Genomic DNA, 19,629 nt, shown 5'->3' on the forward strand with positions numbered 1-19,629 from the left:
TAGCGCGTCGTCTGCTCGCATCCTACCAGCTGCGTCATAGGTGGGCTCTCGCGAGGTGGCGCCACCAAAACACCTCGTTGCCAAATTTAGATTTGTTTAAAAAAAAAGCCGTGAAAGCTTCACTCACGCGGTTTGTGCGGGCGAGTTATACGACCCGGGGGACATACTAATAGTAATTATCAGCATGCTAATAAGTATAATTTGTTAATTACCTTTTTAATTAGTGAAAACAGACAGATAGTTCCCATTATAAACTTATTAAGCATCTTTGACAACCACTAAATCAATTCTTTTTAGGAAGATATAAGACAGGGACAACATTTTACAGCGTTCAAAAAAAAAAAAAATCAATTTAGACGCGTTCCTAGATTTCGCGGTCCTGCTCCCCGGTTGTCGAGGCGCGAAGCCCCTCCCTCGCAAAATGGAGAGAAGTATGGCGTACGTGTATTGCGCGACTGGGGAGCAAAACCGCGGTGGTAGAGATGAGCTCCGACGAGACACCGAAATCTAGAAAGGCGTTAAAATGAAGCGTTTTTACGGACCGCCGTAAAATGCTGCCCCTGTTGTAACCTTATAAAGAGAGCTTATTTAGTGGTTTCCGATGATACCCAGCAAGTTTCTAATTGGAACCACATGCTTATATTCACCAATTAAAAAAGTTAATTAAGAATTGTTAACTAACCGACTGATCGCTACGATTATCCTTTTATACAATGTCCACCTGCACAAACCACACAAGTGTAGCTGTCACGGATTTTTTTAAACAAATCTGTACAGCTTAAAAAAATACACCCTGTATATAGCACCAATGTGCATATTACCACTTCGACTAACTGACGACAATAATCCCTGGAGAAGGGGAACAAAGAGCACAGAAGTGTTCAAAATTTGTTTGCCATTTGTTCCCCTTCTCCAGGGATTATTATCGCCTGTCCAGCTTATAATTAACCAACTGGCCCAGAAGTGCTGTCGACACGTATGACACGAGCTTTCGGCTGTCCCGCCTCAAGCGCGAGCTTCCTACCTTTGACAAAAGATCGGAGTCTTTGTGCCATAGCCTTTTCCATACCGACAAAGCCTGGCAGATCGCAACGAGACGCGGCCAGACAACGGATGAGGGGAGTCATGTAACGGGCGCACCGCGCGCTTGCGCTTCTTCCGAGCGACGGAATGTCCGCTCGTGCTCCTCGCGTTCTTCGCGCTGAGTTTCTTTTTTGGTCGGGTTTGAAAACCATGTTTCGGGTCCTCGCCGCTGCACAAGCTGTGCGCTGACGACCAGGTTCCCCGAAAAATGCTCTCTGCTACCAGATCCTCGCGCTCCAAGTCTGCGACCGGGCACTCTATGGCTCCGTCGTCGAACTGCCAGGCTTTGTGAGCATAGGAGAGGCTATGTTTCCACAAAAGATCGGCGTCTTGTGCACCTCGATACCGTGCGCGCAGCCAAAGCGGGAGGCATGCAGCATGAGGTGTTCGAAAGACACTCTATGTTGTCCTCAGTCTATGTCAGTGACTCAGTAGCTTTGACAACAAAGCGTCGATCGCTAGTTAGCGCACCAGGAAGCAGATGAGCTAAATCACAAGTTACATTTTAGTGCCCGCACAAAGACCGACACTATATTTATTTATCAACAAAGTTTGTCACAAATTTATCGTATATTGCAGAAAGCAATTTAACAGTAGAACATCTCTCAGTCCTGCCACAAATAACTTCCACATCTCGCAAATAACAGAAAAGATCGTTCTCAAGGATCGTAGAAATTCCCCTTACAAACATGCACATAAAATAAATGAAGAAATGGCACACAGAATGCATTTTTTCTCATTGCACAAACCAAAAGTGATTTGAAAAAATATCTTTTAATCTCAACAGAACTGTAATTTAATGCAAATAAATACAAAAACGGGATAAACACTTAAAATCCACTCACCATAACAATTGCTCAAGCCTGCCAAAGGACTCCTCATAAAGTTTTATGTAACATATATACACAAACGGAAATGAAGACGGCTATAGCATTGGAGCAGAAACAGAACAGGGCCCACAGCAAAAGCCAAAGGAGAGCAACAAAAACTCGTATATAAAAATGCGTTTCACAGATCTGCAAATGTAGGTGAAAAAAAAAAACCCTAGCGATACAGGAATGAAAGGAAGAGGGTTGGACTTCAATCTAGGCCAAGCACCACATGCATACTTCAGTTTCTCATGCATTACCCTGAACAGGTGCAGGTACGCAGGAGTGCGATCAGGCAGATTAGCATGTAGCCATTGCGGCCTGGCAGTTAATCCTCCGAGGAAACAAGTGACGATGTTTATTCAAACAACAGAGAGTAGAGGTATATATATATATGATGAGAAATCACAGTTACTTGCAGCAGTCCTGCACCTTGCGTGCTTGGCTTAGAAAAAAACCGGAAATGAAGCAGGGAGCACCAGAAGGTACTAGGATTACATTAAGTGATGTTCGTGACGTCCCCTCATTGGTACGCTGTGTAACTTGAACAGGAGCAATAAGGGAGGGTGAAACCAGACCTCCCAAACCTCCTTCCCGTCGCTCGTCCAGAAATCACTTCAACACGCACCGCGCACTTTCTTCAGTCCTGGAGAAATACAATTCCGTCCGGTTTTAAAAAAAGGGAGACGTTGCCGGCCACTCCATCGAGCTGGAGGCTCAGGCATGGTCCAGACTCCCGAGACCACAAGCCGCTGTCCTACAAAACATGTGTCGAGTCCGTCTGCCGGACCAGACAGTCGCTAAGACCACGACTTGTTGTAGCCCTTCCAATCGGCGGGCGGGGCAACATAGACGCGTCGGCCCTTGAACATCATCGAGACCACTCCACGGTAGCCTGTCCTCGGAACGCCGGACTGAAAGACAAAGTTCGCCCGGCTTAGACATTCCGTCGAGTGCAGTAAAGGTGCGCCGGCGCTCGACAAGGTGTTTAACGAGCCGCTCTTTCCATCGGAATTTGGCGGAGGTATCTCCTCACTGATTTTAGCAAGCAAATGGCGACGTCGCATCATATGGCTCTGCCGTCGCGTAGCAGTGCAATGTCACGTGACACTGTGATTTGTGCGACGTGTTCACATGACGCCGTGCTGCATGACACTGTGACGTGACATTGTGATGGTGACTATTATGTGATGTGGGGTGACCTCGTGGTGCCCCGCGACATCCCGAAGTCGTGAGACATTTCACTTCTATTATGGCGCCTAGAACGTCTCCCTGACCGGTGTGTTTGCCGCGTCCAGAAGAGTGGTCCCTCAATTTCCTCCTGGTGACGTCATAAAAGTGTTGTGCTGTAACCGGTCGGGATCCTGGCGGTGCCCCAGCGGCATTGTTGGATGTGGCAGATGCCTGTTCTGCAGCAGGTCACTAAAAGTGTGACAGTCCACGGAAGCTTCGGCAGTCAGGAGTCGGGACGCCGTGAATACAGCAATGCTCGTGTTTGCTCGTGCTTTTCGCCGGCATACCGCGACTGACTTCCAGGATCGCGACATCTGACAGCACAACACTCCGGCTCTTTGCAACATCATTTGTTGCCACTTCGGGACCACTTCTGATGTGTGGGCGGGACAGGACGCGGGACAGGACGCTGAACACACCAGTCGGAGACGTGCTCCAAGAACCATACTTCCAGTAGCAAGGGCTACGCCGTCCAACCAACAACTTCACTCCATTGTTGACACTTTTCCACGGCCTCACCAACACAAGCAAGCAAGGTCTGTGGAGTGCATCCATATGATGCTGTCACTTTAGAAAGGATTTGTTAGGAGAAGGACACATGAAGTGCCGAGCAACACACCGACCCGACCCGTCGTCCACAACTGGTTGGGCAACACTCACCTTGAAATCATCCATTATGGCAAGTTTCTTTGCAATATTTTTGAACAGCTCCTTGCTGTTGTAAGTGACACGCACCGGGCCTTTTGTGTCCAGGTTTCCTTTCAACAGCTGTGTCAGGGTCACCGACGGACAGCCATAAACTTCTTTCACAAATGCAACATCGTAATTGTCCTGCAACACAATGAAATGCAACTTAGCCGCCTGAAAGCTGGTTTTGTTATTATAGTCGGTGACAGGTCAAGAATGAAGTGGAAGCTCCTCCCACCCCTTTCCACTTTAGTAGACCGAACGCTGAATAGGAGGCGACCACATCTCCACCGTTCGCCCCTCTGAAGTTGAAAGGGGTGGGAGGAGCTTCCACTTCGTTCTTGACCTGTCATCGACTATAGTGCATGCCACTGTGCGGGGAGAAAGAATATAATGCTGAATGTTTCACTTGATTACCTTTTTCAGATGGGAGAGATCCTTACTAAGAAAAGGCACAAACTTCTTGTTAAGTTGAATGAATTTCAGATGCTTTTCAAAGAACAGTCCACTGAAAAAGGGAAAGGTATGTGCGTTATTATATATAAATGGTTGAATGTTCTTAACATTAGCATGCGTTCAGGATTCTCAGGGACTAGGGGAGCCTGCTGAGTACACCTAGGGGTTCATTGACTACCCGATTTATCCCGATCTTCACTACCCCTAGGCAAAGCGTTCTGGATTGAAAATATGAATCAATATTTTCACTCCAACTTCCACCACATATCTGCACCTTGGTTGTAACTCGCAGCGCGATATGTAGAGAAAGAGTCTTTTGCAGGCCGTCTAAAGTAGGTTCAAAGCATTTTTTTACATGCTATAGTCCACACATCCTTCAGAAGGTTTGGTCTAGTTGCCTTTTCCAATTGCTGAGAAATAAAACCTCAGAGATCACAAAATAAAAAAAAAAAAAGTACTACACACATGTACGCAAAAATAGTCCAAAAGCCGGGAGATGTCATGATTAAAATAAGAACACCGACTTCACATAACAAGAAAAACAACTTCATTAAACGTTTCGCCTCCCATGCGGGAGGCATCATCAGTACATACACAGGAATGAGAGAGCTTCGGTTAACGCAGTCTTATTTATCGGGAAGGTCCATATAAGCTTCTGGGAGGGGGCCACGGTTCTTGTTGCACGCCGTCTTATCTCCGCGGATGAACCATGACTCAAGTAGTTTGCGTGGGCCCCACCTATCCTCCTTCGCCAAGGTCGTCGCGGCTGTGAAGTCAAAGGTGTGTCCTGTGGTCCACGCGTGGTCGACCAGCTCCGTCTCGAGACGGGTGGCGTTCGTGGAATGCTTGACGTCACGTTGGTGTTCTTTCATCCTGGTTATCTTCTTGCGTCCGGTCTCCCCAATGCCAGGACTGCGGCTCTTCGTACATTAGGGAGACCGGACGCAAGAAGATAACCAGGATGAAAGATCACCAATGTGACGTCAAGTATTCCACGAACGCCACCCGTCTCAAGACGGAGCTGGTCGACCACGCGTGGACCACAGGACACACCTTTGACTTCACAGCCGCGACGACCTTGGCGAAGGAGGATAGGTGGGGCCCACGCAAACTACTTGAGTCATGGTTCATCCGCAGAGATAATACGGCGTGCAACAAGAACCGTGGCCCCCTCCCGGAAGCTTATATGGACCTTCCCGATAAATAGGACTGCGTTGACCGAAGCTCTCTCATTCCTGTGTATGTACTGATGATGCCTCCCGCATGGGAGGCGAAATGTTTAATGAAGTTGTTTTTCTTGTTATGTGAAGTCGGTGTTCTTATTTTAATCCCTACACACATATACATTTGCAGTACTACCCACATCAAAGGCAGCTTATGCAGACCAACTGTAGTGATGATGCAAAGTCAGTATATGAGCAATAAATATTCCAATTAAAAAAATATTCATACTTGTTTTCAAGTAAAAAAAAAAGCAAGTTTCGCGCTTTGTTTATACGCCGCACAAACTAGTTCTTACAAAATTTGGTTGTCAGAGGAGGGAGCGATGCTTTTGGAGTTTGAAACATGTATGTGTTGATACAATAACAGATATCTAATCATAAAAGCACCTACATATATCTTAATTCTCCACATAAAGCCGGAAACTAGTAAAGCTCTGCGAGGAGCCAAACTTTTTTTTACGTACTACGGTTCCCTTGAAAGTTGGAGGACTATATAGGCGTGGTAACTATAGACCAGTGTCCGAAATCCTAGCCCCCCAGCGATAGAAATGTGGAATTATAATCTTAAGCACATGCTCTTGTAAAGAGAGGGGCTGCACATAAAACAAGATTTTTACTTTTTACGGCACTCTTGGCATTGGCGTTGTTCTTGGAGCTTCGTGACTACCATAAAATCCCGAGATAGGTTACCCCTATTTTTTGGCTTGATTTTGTTAATTTTTTAAAACACCAAAAGATAGCCCGCTTCTAGTAATAGTAGTGTTGGGATCAATGATGGCCTTGGCAAAACTGCGGCTAGTTCGTTATGGTGGGATATAAGCAATTGCTGCCGACTAAAAAGTACAGTCGTCTTTGCTTCATTGCCCCTCGCCACCACAACAAGCTTGTAATGGATACAACCTAAAAATAGCAATTTCTTTAACTTTCCTTGATTGTACACTGAAAGTTAGCCCACTCCATATTGTCAACCGATTTGCTCTTGATGTTAGGTGGTCTATCTCTCAAGATTTTATGGTATGCATTTTTGACGTTTTCGCACCACAATATCTGCCAAAGCTTAAAAAAAAAAAAAAATGGAGCCTTGCAGGAAGTGCAGCGCCCGTGTCATGGCATTAGCGCAAACAACCATGGCGGTGCCCACGAAGCAGAACAGACAATGGTCTATACTAAGCAAGGAATTTGGCACAAAAATGAATCCTTTCATACTGCACAGCTCCAGCTAATCAAGGCTGTTTTGTAATTATTTTGCTATACCTAAGCATTTTTTTTAAAGTTACAAATAAGGAAAACTAAATATGATGCGCATAACTCGAAGGTATCACCATGCACTAGACATTATTACTATATTGTGAAAATTCCACTCCTAGGTAGAGTAGCCACATCAGCACCCATATAAATCAATCTTTTTTTCTTTTTTTGTATCTACCCACCACATTCACATGGATTGTACCACTCTAGAAGACTGCTTTCCCACTTAGAATGCTGCTGCATTGTGGCGAAGCAAGATAGGCAGAATCGCAATGACTTGGGTGAGAGGCACACTTAAAGGGGTACTGCACAGATTTTTTGAGCTACCTCAACTAACTATATTTTCTGACTCCACGGCCTTTAGCCTTTCCGGTATGCTATTTGGTATCGCGAAATTCATAATTATTGTGAAATCGGCAAATGAAAATAATGCAAAAACCAACATTCAAATATACACACACTTTTCAGTGCCGTGACGTCAGTGGCAGGCAGGCTTGCCAGTCGAGCAAGCAGCCTAAAAAAAGAATATGCTAATTATTTATTCCGTGCTGGAGCACGGGTACTGGAGGGAGTTTCCAAAGCATTCATTTGACACCATGAAACTGCTTCGAATCAGTTGGGAACAACTTCTACAGTCCAAAGGGTGAACTCCTGCCTTCCACTGACGTCACTTTTTTGTTGTTGACAGTAGAGACTTTCAGTTTGAAAAACACGGTGAGAACCAAAACTGTAAATTCATAACTTTGAGAAAAAAACAATATTTTGACCCAGTATTTGGGGTACTATTTTAGCGATGTTTGTTGGTTAGTTTAGCAGAATTTCAAGCAAATCGGAGCCAATGAAAAAATTTGTGGAGTACCCTTTTAAGGGGAGATGCAGGTCGAAAAATGGCAATATTATGTGAAAAGTGTGATTTGTTATTTTTAATCTTCATACTTTATGTATAAAAATATTAGGCACTGGTTATGATCATGAAATCAGTCAAATGTGCATTTGAAGGCCACCCGGCAATCCCGAACGGCATAAATTTGAGCCATTTTTCTGTATGTGGTTCTTTAAATTGTGACGATGCCCGCCACGCCATTGACGCTGAGAAGCAGGCCTGGCCGCCCCCTCTCCATCACAGTCTTCTGTAGCTTCAATTTTTAACAAAAATCTATGAAACAAAATATACTATTTTCCGCCGCAAAAGAATATCGCTACACAATTGCGGTAACATTCAAACGTGTTCTTCTCTTTATGTAATTTTGGTTCATCTTCACAGTTTGCACAGAAGAAATTTGTGTCTTAACATTGTCCTATCACAACCAAATTTGGCATGCTTGTACTTTAGAATACATAAAATTCATACAGGTTTGGGTAGAATTAAATTTTTTTTTTAATATTTATGAAAAATATAAGATCTGTTAGCCTTTAAAAATGGTGTTTTTGTGAAATATTTTATTTTAAAATCAAATAAGACTGACACACATTATTTCTGTAGTTCACTGCACTAAATGGTTTAAAAGGAGTGAATAAGTTTATTTTACTAGGCTCTTTTAGTCTGTTGCCATGCTCTAACTGTGAATAAGAGCACAGTTTTTTCTGCATGTGCATTGCAACCAGAACAAGAAAAAAACAGGCTATATCAAATCTAACATTATATTTATAAAGAGGAAATCAAGCACTCTAAATTGTGAAAACTTAATTTACGGTAGTTATCATGAATAATAAAAAGAATGTTTCCCACTGGTGCCCTTAAAGGGATGCAAACCGAAATCTGGATTTCAGAAAATAAGGCGGCAAAGGCGTGCAACGGGATGCTACAAACACCAAAACATCACTTGTACAACAATATCTCGAACGGATGACGCTATTTTTAAAAAAAAAAAAGGAGGCGCACTTGACAGATACGTTTAAGTCTTGTTTCTCCGAGAAGGAGAGGGAACGGCCTCGGTCTTCTCCACCTCGCCGCCTTGAGGCAGCAAAGCGAAGAGAGGAAGAAACGAGATAAGTTCCCGTTACGGGCCTCGTCGGCCTCGTTCAGTCTCGACCTCTTTTTCCAAAAATACGGCCGTCCATTCGAGATATCGCCTTGCGAGTGGTGTTGTAGAAACTGTAGCGTCCCGCCTAACGCTCCTGCATTGTTTTTGTGAAATCCAAATTTCAGTTTAAGAAAGAAGTCGAATGCTGGAGAGGAGGTCGCCTCCTCCCCAGCACTTGCTCTACTAAAGTGGAAAGAGCTGGGAGAAGCTTCCACTTCGTTCTTGACCTGTCACCGACTATAAGTAACTTATCTGAACAGGCAAACAATTAGCAATGTTGTGAAATATTTGAGTATTGGCTGTGTTTGATACGAAGATTAACTCAAATATAGTAGGCTCTTTAAAGCTATGCAGAGCACAAGTTTGTCTGCTTCTTTTGCAGCGGTAGTGGTTACGTCGGAACGCCAAACTCCGATTTGCCCTGATTGAAGGATAGTGCATAGACCTCAAAGAAAGCTGCTTTGAGGTGCACCCACCATTACTATCCTTCATTCAGAACTAATCAGAGCTCGGCATTCCGACGTCACCCAACCCCTGCAAAAGAAGCAGACAAACTTGTACTCTGCATCGCCAAAAGTTTTGAGAACTCGCACGAGCCCACTGCAAAGCATGACCCGTGTGGAGTGTCTTTTTGTTTGCGAAAACATGATGCGCGACGTATGCACACTTTGATGACAATGGAGGTGTGCCCGTATGCAGCGAAGAACAGCTGTCAACGTCGGCGTACTCTCAACGTAACTAGGCTACATAAACTGCAGCTCGTGTAGATACAGGGCCATCCACCTATAGCGACAATAAGAAAACCCGAAAATTCAATCTTTATAATAGATTAGTGTTGTATCTGGACAAGAAACTCTAGAAACTAATTGTTATAAGCAGCACGTCATTAAATCTGGTATCGTTATAAGTGGATTGCGCTGCAGTGTGAATGCAGACATATTAAAACATTTCTTAAAATGATAAATAAAGGCTTCAAATGGACCTGCATGCCAGAGCACACTTGTGTTTGAATTTTAGATTTGAAATCAAGCTGCATCAAGACTGCAGATATGGAACTAATATTCTCATGTACGAAAAGGCATGCCGAGTCAACCATGCACTCAACACATGCCGCAGAAAGTAGACATGCTCAAATCACACAATATTTCGCCCGGCTCTCATTGACGAGGGCGGATAACTAGAGGGTGTGGCCTTAAGGACCAATGCATCGAGCACGCCTTGCGAAATTCAAACTCTATACATACCTGAAATCGGGCACTCAAACATAGTTTTGCAAGTTTTATGTCTACTTTTTTTAGAGCTCAACTCAGAGCAGTCTTACCGTCATAACTCAATTTATGGGCTCTAAACATCCTAAAAAAAAACCGAAATTACATTCAAGGGCAGCCGATTTCCCTACTAAAAATCCAATCAAAGATTGTGTCACACCCCATTTCTGCGCCACTGTGCAGAACACCAGGGGGTACCACCAGACGGGAAGGCAGCAGGGGAGGGACACGAAAGCCAATCGGGGGTGACGGCTTCCCGGCGAAATGAATTTTCTTAGAACTTCTGTTTCCACTTCTACAAGAAGATTAACAGAAAGATTTTTCGCCTTGAAAGCTTTGCCAATATTGGCATCAAGGCATTAAGACACAAAAAAAGGCGAAAGCTTAGCTAGTGTCTTTTCTTCATTTAGGGCTTGAATAACAAAAAAATCTTGGAAACTTTGGTGGTTTAGATGACTTTTCGAAAGTAAGGACGGAGCAACCCCTTTTAGGGGGCCGCACCAAGTTGGGTTTAGAAGAGGAGGCAGCCACAAAAAGGCAAGAGTGTTCAGAATCTGTGGCGCACCGCCCACCAGCGAGCCCAACAAGGTGATAGATAAAGCGTCATAACAAGAGTGGCTTGGCAGACACAGTTATGCTAGCCAAGTGCTACCAAGAAACTATAACCAAATGTGGGTCTAGAAAGGGATCCGTCACCACCCAGGGTTAGCCTTTGCCGCCGAAGAAGGTGAAATAAGAAGGAAGAGCAGAGAGTTAAAGAAAGGAGAGGTAGAGAAAGGCGACTGACTGTATCATTCTGGTCGGGCCAAGCCAGGACATCCATCTACGAGAAGCAGGAGCCGAAGCGGAATACAGTCGCTGACTAATCATTCAAACTCGGGGGGGACCCCGAAATTGTATGAATAATTATGTGGTCCGAAAAATCGATTTCAGCCAAAATATCAAGTTTCTGCGCATGTTTCGCTGCATATTGATCACTTTCCACTTGCTTGATGTCAATTTTAGGTTCATGTGCAACATCCGCTTTATATCGTTCACTTTTTAATTGTTTGTTGATCTGTTTGATCACGGTGCTGCATTTTGTCAGCACCTCTGTTGGCACAAACATGAAGTTGAAGTCGGCACCATTTGTAGACAACGCTTAGTCCACAATGGTCGCATAAATACATAGCCTATCGGCAAAAAACCTTTGCGCTTAAAGACCACAAGAACGGCAGACGGCCACTCTTCTCGCGGTCGCAATTGAAAAACACCGACTACGAAAAGAACTGAAAGAGCCATAAAAATGGGCAGACAGAGGCCATGTTGGCTATTACATAGGACGTGGTATTGAGGCTTCAGGGCAAAATGAAAACAACCAAAATGGCAATGACTAAGCTTGTGGCACTATCGTGGCGGCTGTTTTGTGGCTGTAAACTGAGAAAATAACACAAATTATGTCCAAAATATCGAGCAATAAGCTTTATGGCATCCGAAATTTCGGTTAATGTTACGCATTAACTCCATGGGGTGAGTAGTGATTCGGCAAAAACGTCCAAATAATCAAATGTGTCCGAAAAATCGGCGCCCGAAAAATCAGTCGGCAACTGTATTGCCTTGCCCAGGGGGCCCCGAAAGGTCCAAACGTACCCCAGGTTCAGCTCAACCACCAGGACCCCATTTTTCCCAAACACGGGTTAAGCCACGCACAGCCAGGCGTGGGTGGGCGAACCCACATGGCTCTGAGTCCGTGGCGACGCCATTCACAAAGCACCTAACATAGGAGTGATGTATTTGGTCATCAGCTTTCGAGCACTCGAGTGTGCGCTCGCTGGGCTGAATCGTAGTCAGGACTGTATGGGCAACGAGCCGCGCGCATTTGAGATACTATCGTATTTACCCGAAAATAGGTCGACCACGAAAATAGGTCGACCCCTATTTATTGAGCCCACGGAGAATAAAAAAAAATAATTCAAATATAGGTCGACCTTTCTTTTTTTTTTTTTTTAAGGAACAGGGGAAAGTTAGGGCAAAAGAAACAAACCTTTATTTACAGCACTCTCAGCTAAATCACAGGGCGATGTCAAAAACTTATTAATCGTCAGAACTTCCGGACATATCGTGGTCCGAAGCTTCGTCAGCTTGGTAGACATCCTTGCAAATTGGCAACAATACCTCACTCACACTGTTGTAGAATGACGACAAGAAGAAACGAAAGAAGGTGGAGACGGGCGAGCGACGAAAGACCAAATACAAAGACATGAGCAACGCTGTGAGCCCCGTGAGCAACACCGCGACCCGCCGAAAAAAAACAACTAAAGTACCTCAGTTTTTTTTTTTTTGCGCGTTTGTGAGGGAGAGAGGAATGAATCGCATATGAGGGCAAAGTGCATGGCGCATCGCGTTCCTCTCCCTCCTTTTCCCCCTTGCCCAGCGAGGGGAACCCTACAGGCGTGATGGCGAAACCCGACGCCCGAGGAATGCGCGCGAGAGCTGTAGCCGGCGGCCACGGGCTGTCGGCTGCTGCTGTTCGGTTGTTTTTGTGCATCAAAAGCTTTTTGAAACAAGAAGCTGTGCGGCTCTACCGCGACGCCGGCTAGGTGATTGATAGCTCCACACCCTCCATAGGGTTTCAAATTTTGGTCGCGAATTAGGTTAAAATTCTTTGGTCACGATTGTAGGTCGACCCTTAATTTTTGACAATATTTCCGCAAAAAAAAAAAAAAGGTCGACCTATATTCGAATAAATACGTATCACTCTGCGGTTCCACCCGTCGGAGCCACAAGGATCCTTCGCTTGCCATTGACTGACAGCGGTCCTGGTTTCGGAACATGCTCCTCCAACAGACGAAAATGAAATCGGTGTGTTGCGATCTTTGACTGTTTTTTTTTAATAGGTAAGTCGGCCGCGTATCGTCGTAATTTAGAGATTTATAGGATGCTTAGAGCCAGCAAAATGAGCTAATGCCATCTTTAGGTGATCTCAGAAACCTCCTCAGATCACCTTTAAGCATCCTTCAAGTTTTTTCCTGTTGTCCTTGCTTTCTTTGGTGCTTTTCTAATCTAAGATGTATCAACTTGCCCAAATACAAATTCTTTTACAATAGTAGAGGCTGGCGACGAGCAAGATGGTCACGATAATTAATACTTTTAAAAAAATATATGAACAATTACCACTTGGGAGCAAGCTCACAAACTAGTGTAAAGATGACGAACGTCTGGTATGGGGCATAGGAAATGCACAGCCGCCGTTTTTGCGCTATTTTTAATATTTTACTGCATCTAGCTTGAGCCCTGAAAAATATAGACATAAAGCTCATGGCAAAACTATGTTTGCCTGTCCAATTTCAGGTATGCACGTTTGGAACTCGAATTCTGTGAGGTGTGCCAAATGTGTCAGTCCTTACCGCCAAACCCTTTGCGCAGCGGGCGCAAATCGCACGCAATAACGTTACGTGCGGGTCGCGCTTTACAATCCAGCCCAATAGTGGGTCACAAGCTGCCTTCAAGTATTGAGAAAGATACATTAATATACGACACAGTGTAGGCAGAAATTCCACACATTTTTTAGAAATAGTGGAATCTCGTTAATTCAAACTTGCAGCTAGTTCAAACTAACATGCAGGTCCCACTCTATGCGTTTCTAGGAAGGAAACTTCCAGTAATTCAAACTTTGCATTTTTCAAACGAAGTTCTGGTCCCCCTCGGGTTCAAATTAATGGCTTGTACTATTACAAGTCACAGCAGCTCGGAAAAAAACTTGCAACGTTCCAGTTAACTTTTTAAGTTTTCATTTCTGAAGGGATATTACTTAATGAGATTCCACTGTATAGCAGAATTGCCGGACACTAAAACAAAGCAAGACACGAGCTACAGATGCTAGCCGTACGATGGCGCCACTTTGAAGCCGTACTTGGAAACCTTTTTAAAGAAGAAGTGTGTAGTACTGGGGCATCGGCGCCACCCCACACACCTACTGAGCAGGCAAGAGTGCGCAGTTGAGAATAGTTCCGATACAGCAGAGTGCAGATGTGGCACTGCTGTTGACTTACGGACGATATCCGATCCGTAGGCTGTATCGTGGGACCACTCTTGCCGGCAAAAAAAGCAAAACATCGTCGTGCCTCCCTCTGAAAACCCACAGTAACAGGGGGCACCTGTGAGAATCGGCCCGCCATCACCGTGAAAGGACGCAGGAACAGGCTCTTTTCTTGGCGTGTTTGCGTTTGCACGTGTGCCCCGGTGTGTGGGTGAACTGGCGACGCTCGTGCGAGCTGGGGCAGGGGACATTTTGGAGAAGAGAAGAAGACGAGGAGAGCACGTGGTGGGACCTTGTTGGGATTTTCGGAAATTAGCTTCACTTGTAAATAGACATGTTTTTTTTCTTCCCCCTATCCGCGGAGTCCTGTCTGCTTGCTCTTCCGTCAGCGACCATCAGCTGCCTCCGTCGTCGGGTCCCGGCGCAATCTCGAAGAAAGAACATCTTTACTGGCGCAGTCGACAGGATTGCGTCAGCGGACCCCGGCGGCGTGATCTTCACATCGGAATCGGCGGACAGCGACTTGACACGGCACTGGTGGAGCCTTCTAAAGAGAAGACTAAACCACCGAGCTCCTTGAAGATTGGACCACCGAGCTACTTCGTGGCGGCAGAGCTACCTCTGACCGGATGCCGTCCCACTCCAACGAGGAACGCGCGAGTTTACAGCTCGGACATCTTTTTCGTGCCCGACTATTCTGAGGAGCGGGCTGCGTCTGTGATCCAGCGGCAGTCGTTGACCTTACGGTAAGGTGATTCTTTGACGTGCGCCCGCCATAGATACAGACAGCGCAGAGCGGCAGATGCCGGTTCTAACGCCAGAGCAGGATAGGGTTTGGAATTGGAATGTTGACGGGCCAGGTGAATTGTCGCCTTTGAGTGGATTAGTGGCAAACTCGCAGACACAAGGGGATGGGAACGAAGGAGTCCGATCATACAGCTCAATCGAAAAGGAGATTGAACTAGTAAGGGAGAAAGAACGGCTGTTACGCCTCGAGCTAGAACTAGAACAACTACGCTCGGAAAACCGAAGGCGAGCCAGTGGAGGCGGCATAGAGGTCAACCTCCGAGAAGAAGTTTTTCGTTTTTCGAGATTGATGAAGGGAGTGCTGACTCCCATGCCGTCGTCCGACATATTAGTGCCGAGCTGGTTTGATGGCGTAGAAGACGTCTTCGAGACATATGAAGTCCCTGAGCGGCTCAGAGGATATCTTGTGCGACCTTATTTCACAGAGAGCATGCGTGCACTAGTGAATAGGGTGAACACGGGTGAGAGAGGTTGGTATGGTGCGGTCAAAGAACGGGTCTTGTTAGAGCTCGGACTGTCTCGAGCTGAGGTCTGGAGGCCCTTTATTGAAACCACCACTTCTCTCAAGGAAAAACGCGAGAGCCCAAGGCAGGGCATCGTACCAGAAAATTATCGGGTGAAGTGTTTTAAATGCAAGGAATTGGGGCACTATTCCCGCGAATGTCCCCGGACGAAGACACCAGACGAAAAAACTTCTGTTTCAAAAGAAAAAATTAGACACCAAGAAAGTCAAAGTGGAGGAAGATTGCAGCCGTGAGCCCGACAAGGTGACGGCCGTGGTGGGCAAGACCGGCGGTAACAACTTGGACCACCAAGCTCAGAAGAGGTAGGACCTATCGATCCGCGAGGCGCTTCAGATTCTGTTACAGGCCGACGACACGGAGCGGTCGTCGAGGAACAATCGCGGCTGCGTGTCTGTGCAGGCGGACGTTGACGGCAGAAATGAGCTGAATGTCTCGCGTGCCGGGAGGACGTCCTAGCGAGCTGAGGATGACCATGACGAGCAGGTGAACGTCGACGACGAAAAGCCGTGCACTTGGCCTGGGCGGCAGGCATCCTGGCGATCTGAAGACGACTCATGTGTGAGGCCGGTCCCGACATCTTACCTGAATTGCACAAGTTCTTACAAGCCAATAGCGACCACGTTGAGAACATGGGCGGCGGTTACAAAGAAGAATCGAGGGTATCTTCCGAGAGGTGGAAATGCCGGCAAGCCGAAGATGAAGACGGCGAGAACGTGGACGACGACGAAGGACTAGACTTATTGCCTGGGTGGCAGGCGTCTCGGCAAGCCGAGGACGACGATGGCGAGAACGTGGATGACGACGAAGGACCGAACTTATTGCCTGGGCAGCAGGCGTTTCTTCGACCGGAGGATGATCACGACGAGAATGTGAACGTCGACGACGAGAAAGAACCGAATATCTTGCTTTGGCGGCAGACGTTCTGGCAAGCTGATAGTGACCACAGCAGGGAAGTGGGTGTCGACAAGAAGTCGGACATCTTGTTAGGGTGGCTGACGTCACAGCCGGCCGGTGAAGAAGTCAGGGAAAGCGGGGACAGCGACGAGGACACCGTCTTAAAGATGAATATGTCCCAGAATATAGCTAGGGACGCCGATGAAGACTCGACCACCTGCCAGCCGGCCACGTATGAGAGAGCTGGGAGTGCAGAAGACGTCAACAACGGCGACCGCCTGCGAGGCCCCTTTCTGATTCGTAAATCAAGACAGAGTATAAACTGTCGTCGCTCTTGCGCGGTGAAATTCCGGAACCAGCTACACACCGTCCGATTCAAGCCCCGCTGAAATCTGGGTGGCTTGAATAACCTGTCGGCAAAGAGACCGAGGCTAGAAGGCTAGATGCTGCGCTAGTCTCGGCGCGAGATTGGTCACTGCTTTGGAGCCTTGGCGGGCACAGTAAGAATCACTTTACTGGCGTGTGATTTGCATTTTGATGTAAATTTTTTTGATAGTTTGGATTCTGACGGGCTGAGTCACAAACTCTGTGTAAGGTGTGTCTGATATGCGTACGCGTTTGAGTTTAGTTGTTATATATTATTTTTGACATTTTGGGTCTAAAAAATATACTTAGTCGGGAGGTGTGAGAATCGGCCCGCCATCACCGTGAAGGGACGCGGGAACAGGCTCTTTTCTTGGCGTGTTTGCGTTTGCACGTGTGCTCCGGTGTGTGGTGAACTGGCGACGCTCGTGCGAGCTGGGGCAGGGGACATTTTGGAGAAGAGAAGAAGACGAGGAGAGCACGTGGTGGGACCTTGTTGGGATTTTCGGAAATTAGCTTCACTTGTAAATAGACGTGTTTTTTTTCTTCCCCCTATCCGCGGAGTCCTGTCTGCTTTACTCTTCCGTCAGTGACCATCAGCTGCATCCGTCGTCGGGTCCCGGCGCAATCTCGAAGAAAGAACATCTTTACTGCACCAGCTTCGCTGAAGATTGTAAAAAGGGTTGCGACGCCACGGTGCACGGACGTCGTGGGTAGCCACTCCTCGCGTATCTAAGGGGCTCTTTAAAACCGAGCGTTTTTGGTGTTTCAGTGGTCGTGAAAATTAGGTTTCATGGATTCAATTACCCTTAATTTTAAACACACCATGCCCTAGAAGCGCTGGAACTTTGACAATATTTTGGACTCTGCGTCGTCACCGCGAGTGACCAAGGAAAAATAGAGCGAGAGCAGCTTAAAGCCCCAAATTCTCAACCAGCCGTTTTTGTGCAGAAAAAAAAACAGATTTCAAGACATCCACATTATTTTTCTTTTGTGGACAGTGCAGCTCGTGTAGATCGCATTGCGTTAAAAATTTCCGGCACGCTTAAATACCTTGCCAGTGTTTCCTTAGGCAATAGACTTGTCCAGTTGTCTAAGCCGGGTTGCACGGGATGAACAGAGTGGAAATTTTACCCGGGAAAGTGCAAAAGAAAGCGCAGCAGAAGCCAGCATGTGAAAAGCGTATCGTCCGTGCACTGGTTGGTGCTCTTGCCTCGGCAGTCCTTATTTTCGGGCTATCTAGGGTAGGACATTTGTTCTGTTTGTTTGGGAGCGGCCAGCTGCTCGCCAAAACGTCCGAGGTACTCACTTGCTCACTCCTATCTTGCCGAATGTTTTTGTGCGGGACACCTCTGGCCGGATGCATGCCCTGTCCCTCCTCTGTTCGGGCTGGCGGATCCAGTCATCCCAAAACCTAGAAAATAAACGGCAGGTTGGTTGCTTCACGAGCTTTCCCCCCAAACACCCATTAGCAGCAGGGCCAACACAAAAAAGTGAACGCCATATACAACTCCCTGCAACGCCGAATTAGAGCGCAGCTCTTGAGGAGGAGGGAAGGAAGGGACTGTAAGGGGGGGGGGGGGGTGACGTGACCTTGGGGGGGTGACGTGACTCCCCCTCCCCGAGGTCCTCCCGAGAACCGCGATGGGGGGGGGCTTGCAGTTACGCCGATGCCGCTCGAGCCGGAAACGGGCGCCTAAGAGCTGCAGAAAATGATGATGCATTTTCCACCTACAATATTTCCATTTGATGCCAAGTCTGGTTTTCTCCACTGCCAAAAGATGGCACTGTCATCACATGCTCGTTTATACATTTGGTACATAAGCAGCGCTAGCCACCAGCCAATTATAAATTTTTATATATCAGGCAATTGGAATGTTGGAATAATTCAAACTTTTAGAATAATACTATTAATTTTTTTTTTTTGTAAATTTTGTTACTTTTTCGCAGTTACCTTGAGTATTTAGAGCCATACGTGTGGCTCTAAATATACAAGGTAGCTGCTAACAATAACCGATCTTGCCACAAACCTCACACTTTTGGTATCATTCTAAAACTTCCATTGAAAACAAAAATATATGACCAAGCAAACTTCATTACTAGGTTGCTGTATCCAATAATTCCGTACATCAGTCCTTGTTGTAACTGGACTAAACTATAGAGTTGAACCAACTAATGACAAACTCGGTTATAGCGAAGTATGCAGAGAGCAAGTCGCTTGAATTTTGCGCAGGAGTTGTGGTGACATCAAAATGATGCTGAGCTCTGTAGGTAGACCTCAATGCTAGATGCCTTGAGGTCTACCCACTATTTCTTCCAAATCAGCCAATAAGAGCTTAGAATTCTGATATCACAGCAACCCCTGTGCAAGAAGCAGACAAGCTTGCGCACCACATTGGATCTAATGAACTGACATTCTTTTCACGCTCCTGTTTGTATACTTTCACCCGTCTTGAATGTGCTTTCTGTTGTGTTTGAGTATTGTTTCAATAAATAGCGCGAGGCGGCGGGCAAAGAAGTGAGCGCGCACCTGGGATGTGCGAGACAAAACAAAGGCACGGGACATTAAAACCGTTTGGCTCTGGAAGCTACATCGGCTGCACCTCGTCCTGTTTCTTGTAGTAAGCACCGTGGTCGTAAGCCACAACATAATTGGCGACGAGCTATGGAACGTCCATCACGACTGCAACGGGCATCGTAGAAGGAATCGACCGAGCCACGGCAAGGACAAACGAAGATGGCAGGGTTGGGAAGGTTCGATCCGTTTGTGGAGGGTGGTGACGAAGATTTTGAACCTTACGTCGAAAGATTCGAACACTACCTAAAGGCTACAAAGGTAAGCGAAGCCCTAAGGCTCTCTGCTTTTGTCACCGCAATTGGCCAGAAACCGTACAAGGCTCTTAAGACTTTACTCCATCCGGTCAAACCAGAA

The 19,629-nt window shown here is 46.3% G+C and overlaps 1 protein-coding gene across 2 annotated transcripts in view; it reads right to left on the bottom strand.

Moving 5' to 3' along the window:
* Nucleotides 1–1,581: 1,581 nt before the first annotated feature.
* LOC8033489 (alpha-1,3-mannosyl-glycoprotein 2-beta-N-acetylglucosaminyltransferase) overlaps nt 1,582–19,629 on the bottom strand; it is a 54,942-nt gene continuing 36,894 nt past the window's right edge. For both annotated transcript variants that reach the window (XM_029971036.4, XM_029971037.4), the window contains exons 9-12: nt 18,007–18,111; nt 4,290–4,380; nt 3,846–4,016; nt 1,582–2,866 (exon numbers count right to left, since the gene is read on the bottom strand). In XM_029971036.4, the coding sequence (XP_029826896.3) occupies nt 2,753–2,866; nt 3,846–4,016; nt 4,290–4,380; nt 18,007–18,111 (481 nt within the window). In that variant the 3' untranslated portion in view covers nt 1,582–2,752. The remainder of the gene's footprint in view (nt 2,867–3,845; nt 4,017–4,289; nt 4,381–18,006; nt 18,112–19,629) is intronic.

This window comes from Ixodes scapularis, unplaced genomic scaffold (assembly GCF_016920785.2).
Source record: "Ixodes scapularis isolate PalLabHiFi unplaced genomic scaffold, ASM1692078v2 PGA_scaffold0__279_contigs__length_252992795, whole genome shotgun sequence".
In the NCBI taxonomy this organism is placed as follows: Eukaryota; Metazoa; Arthropoda; class Arachnida; order Ixodida; family Ixodidae; genus Ixodes; species Ixodes scapularis.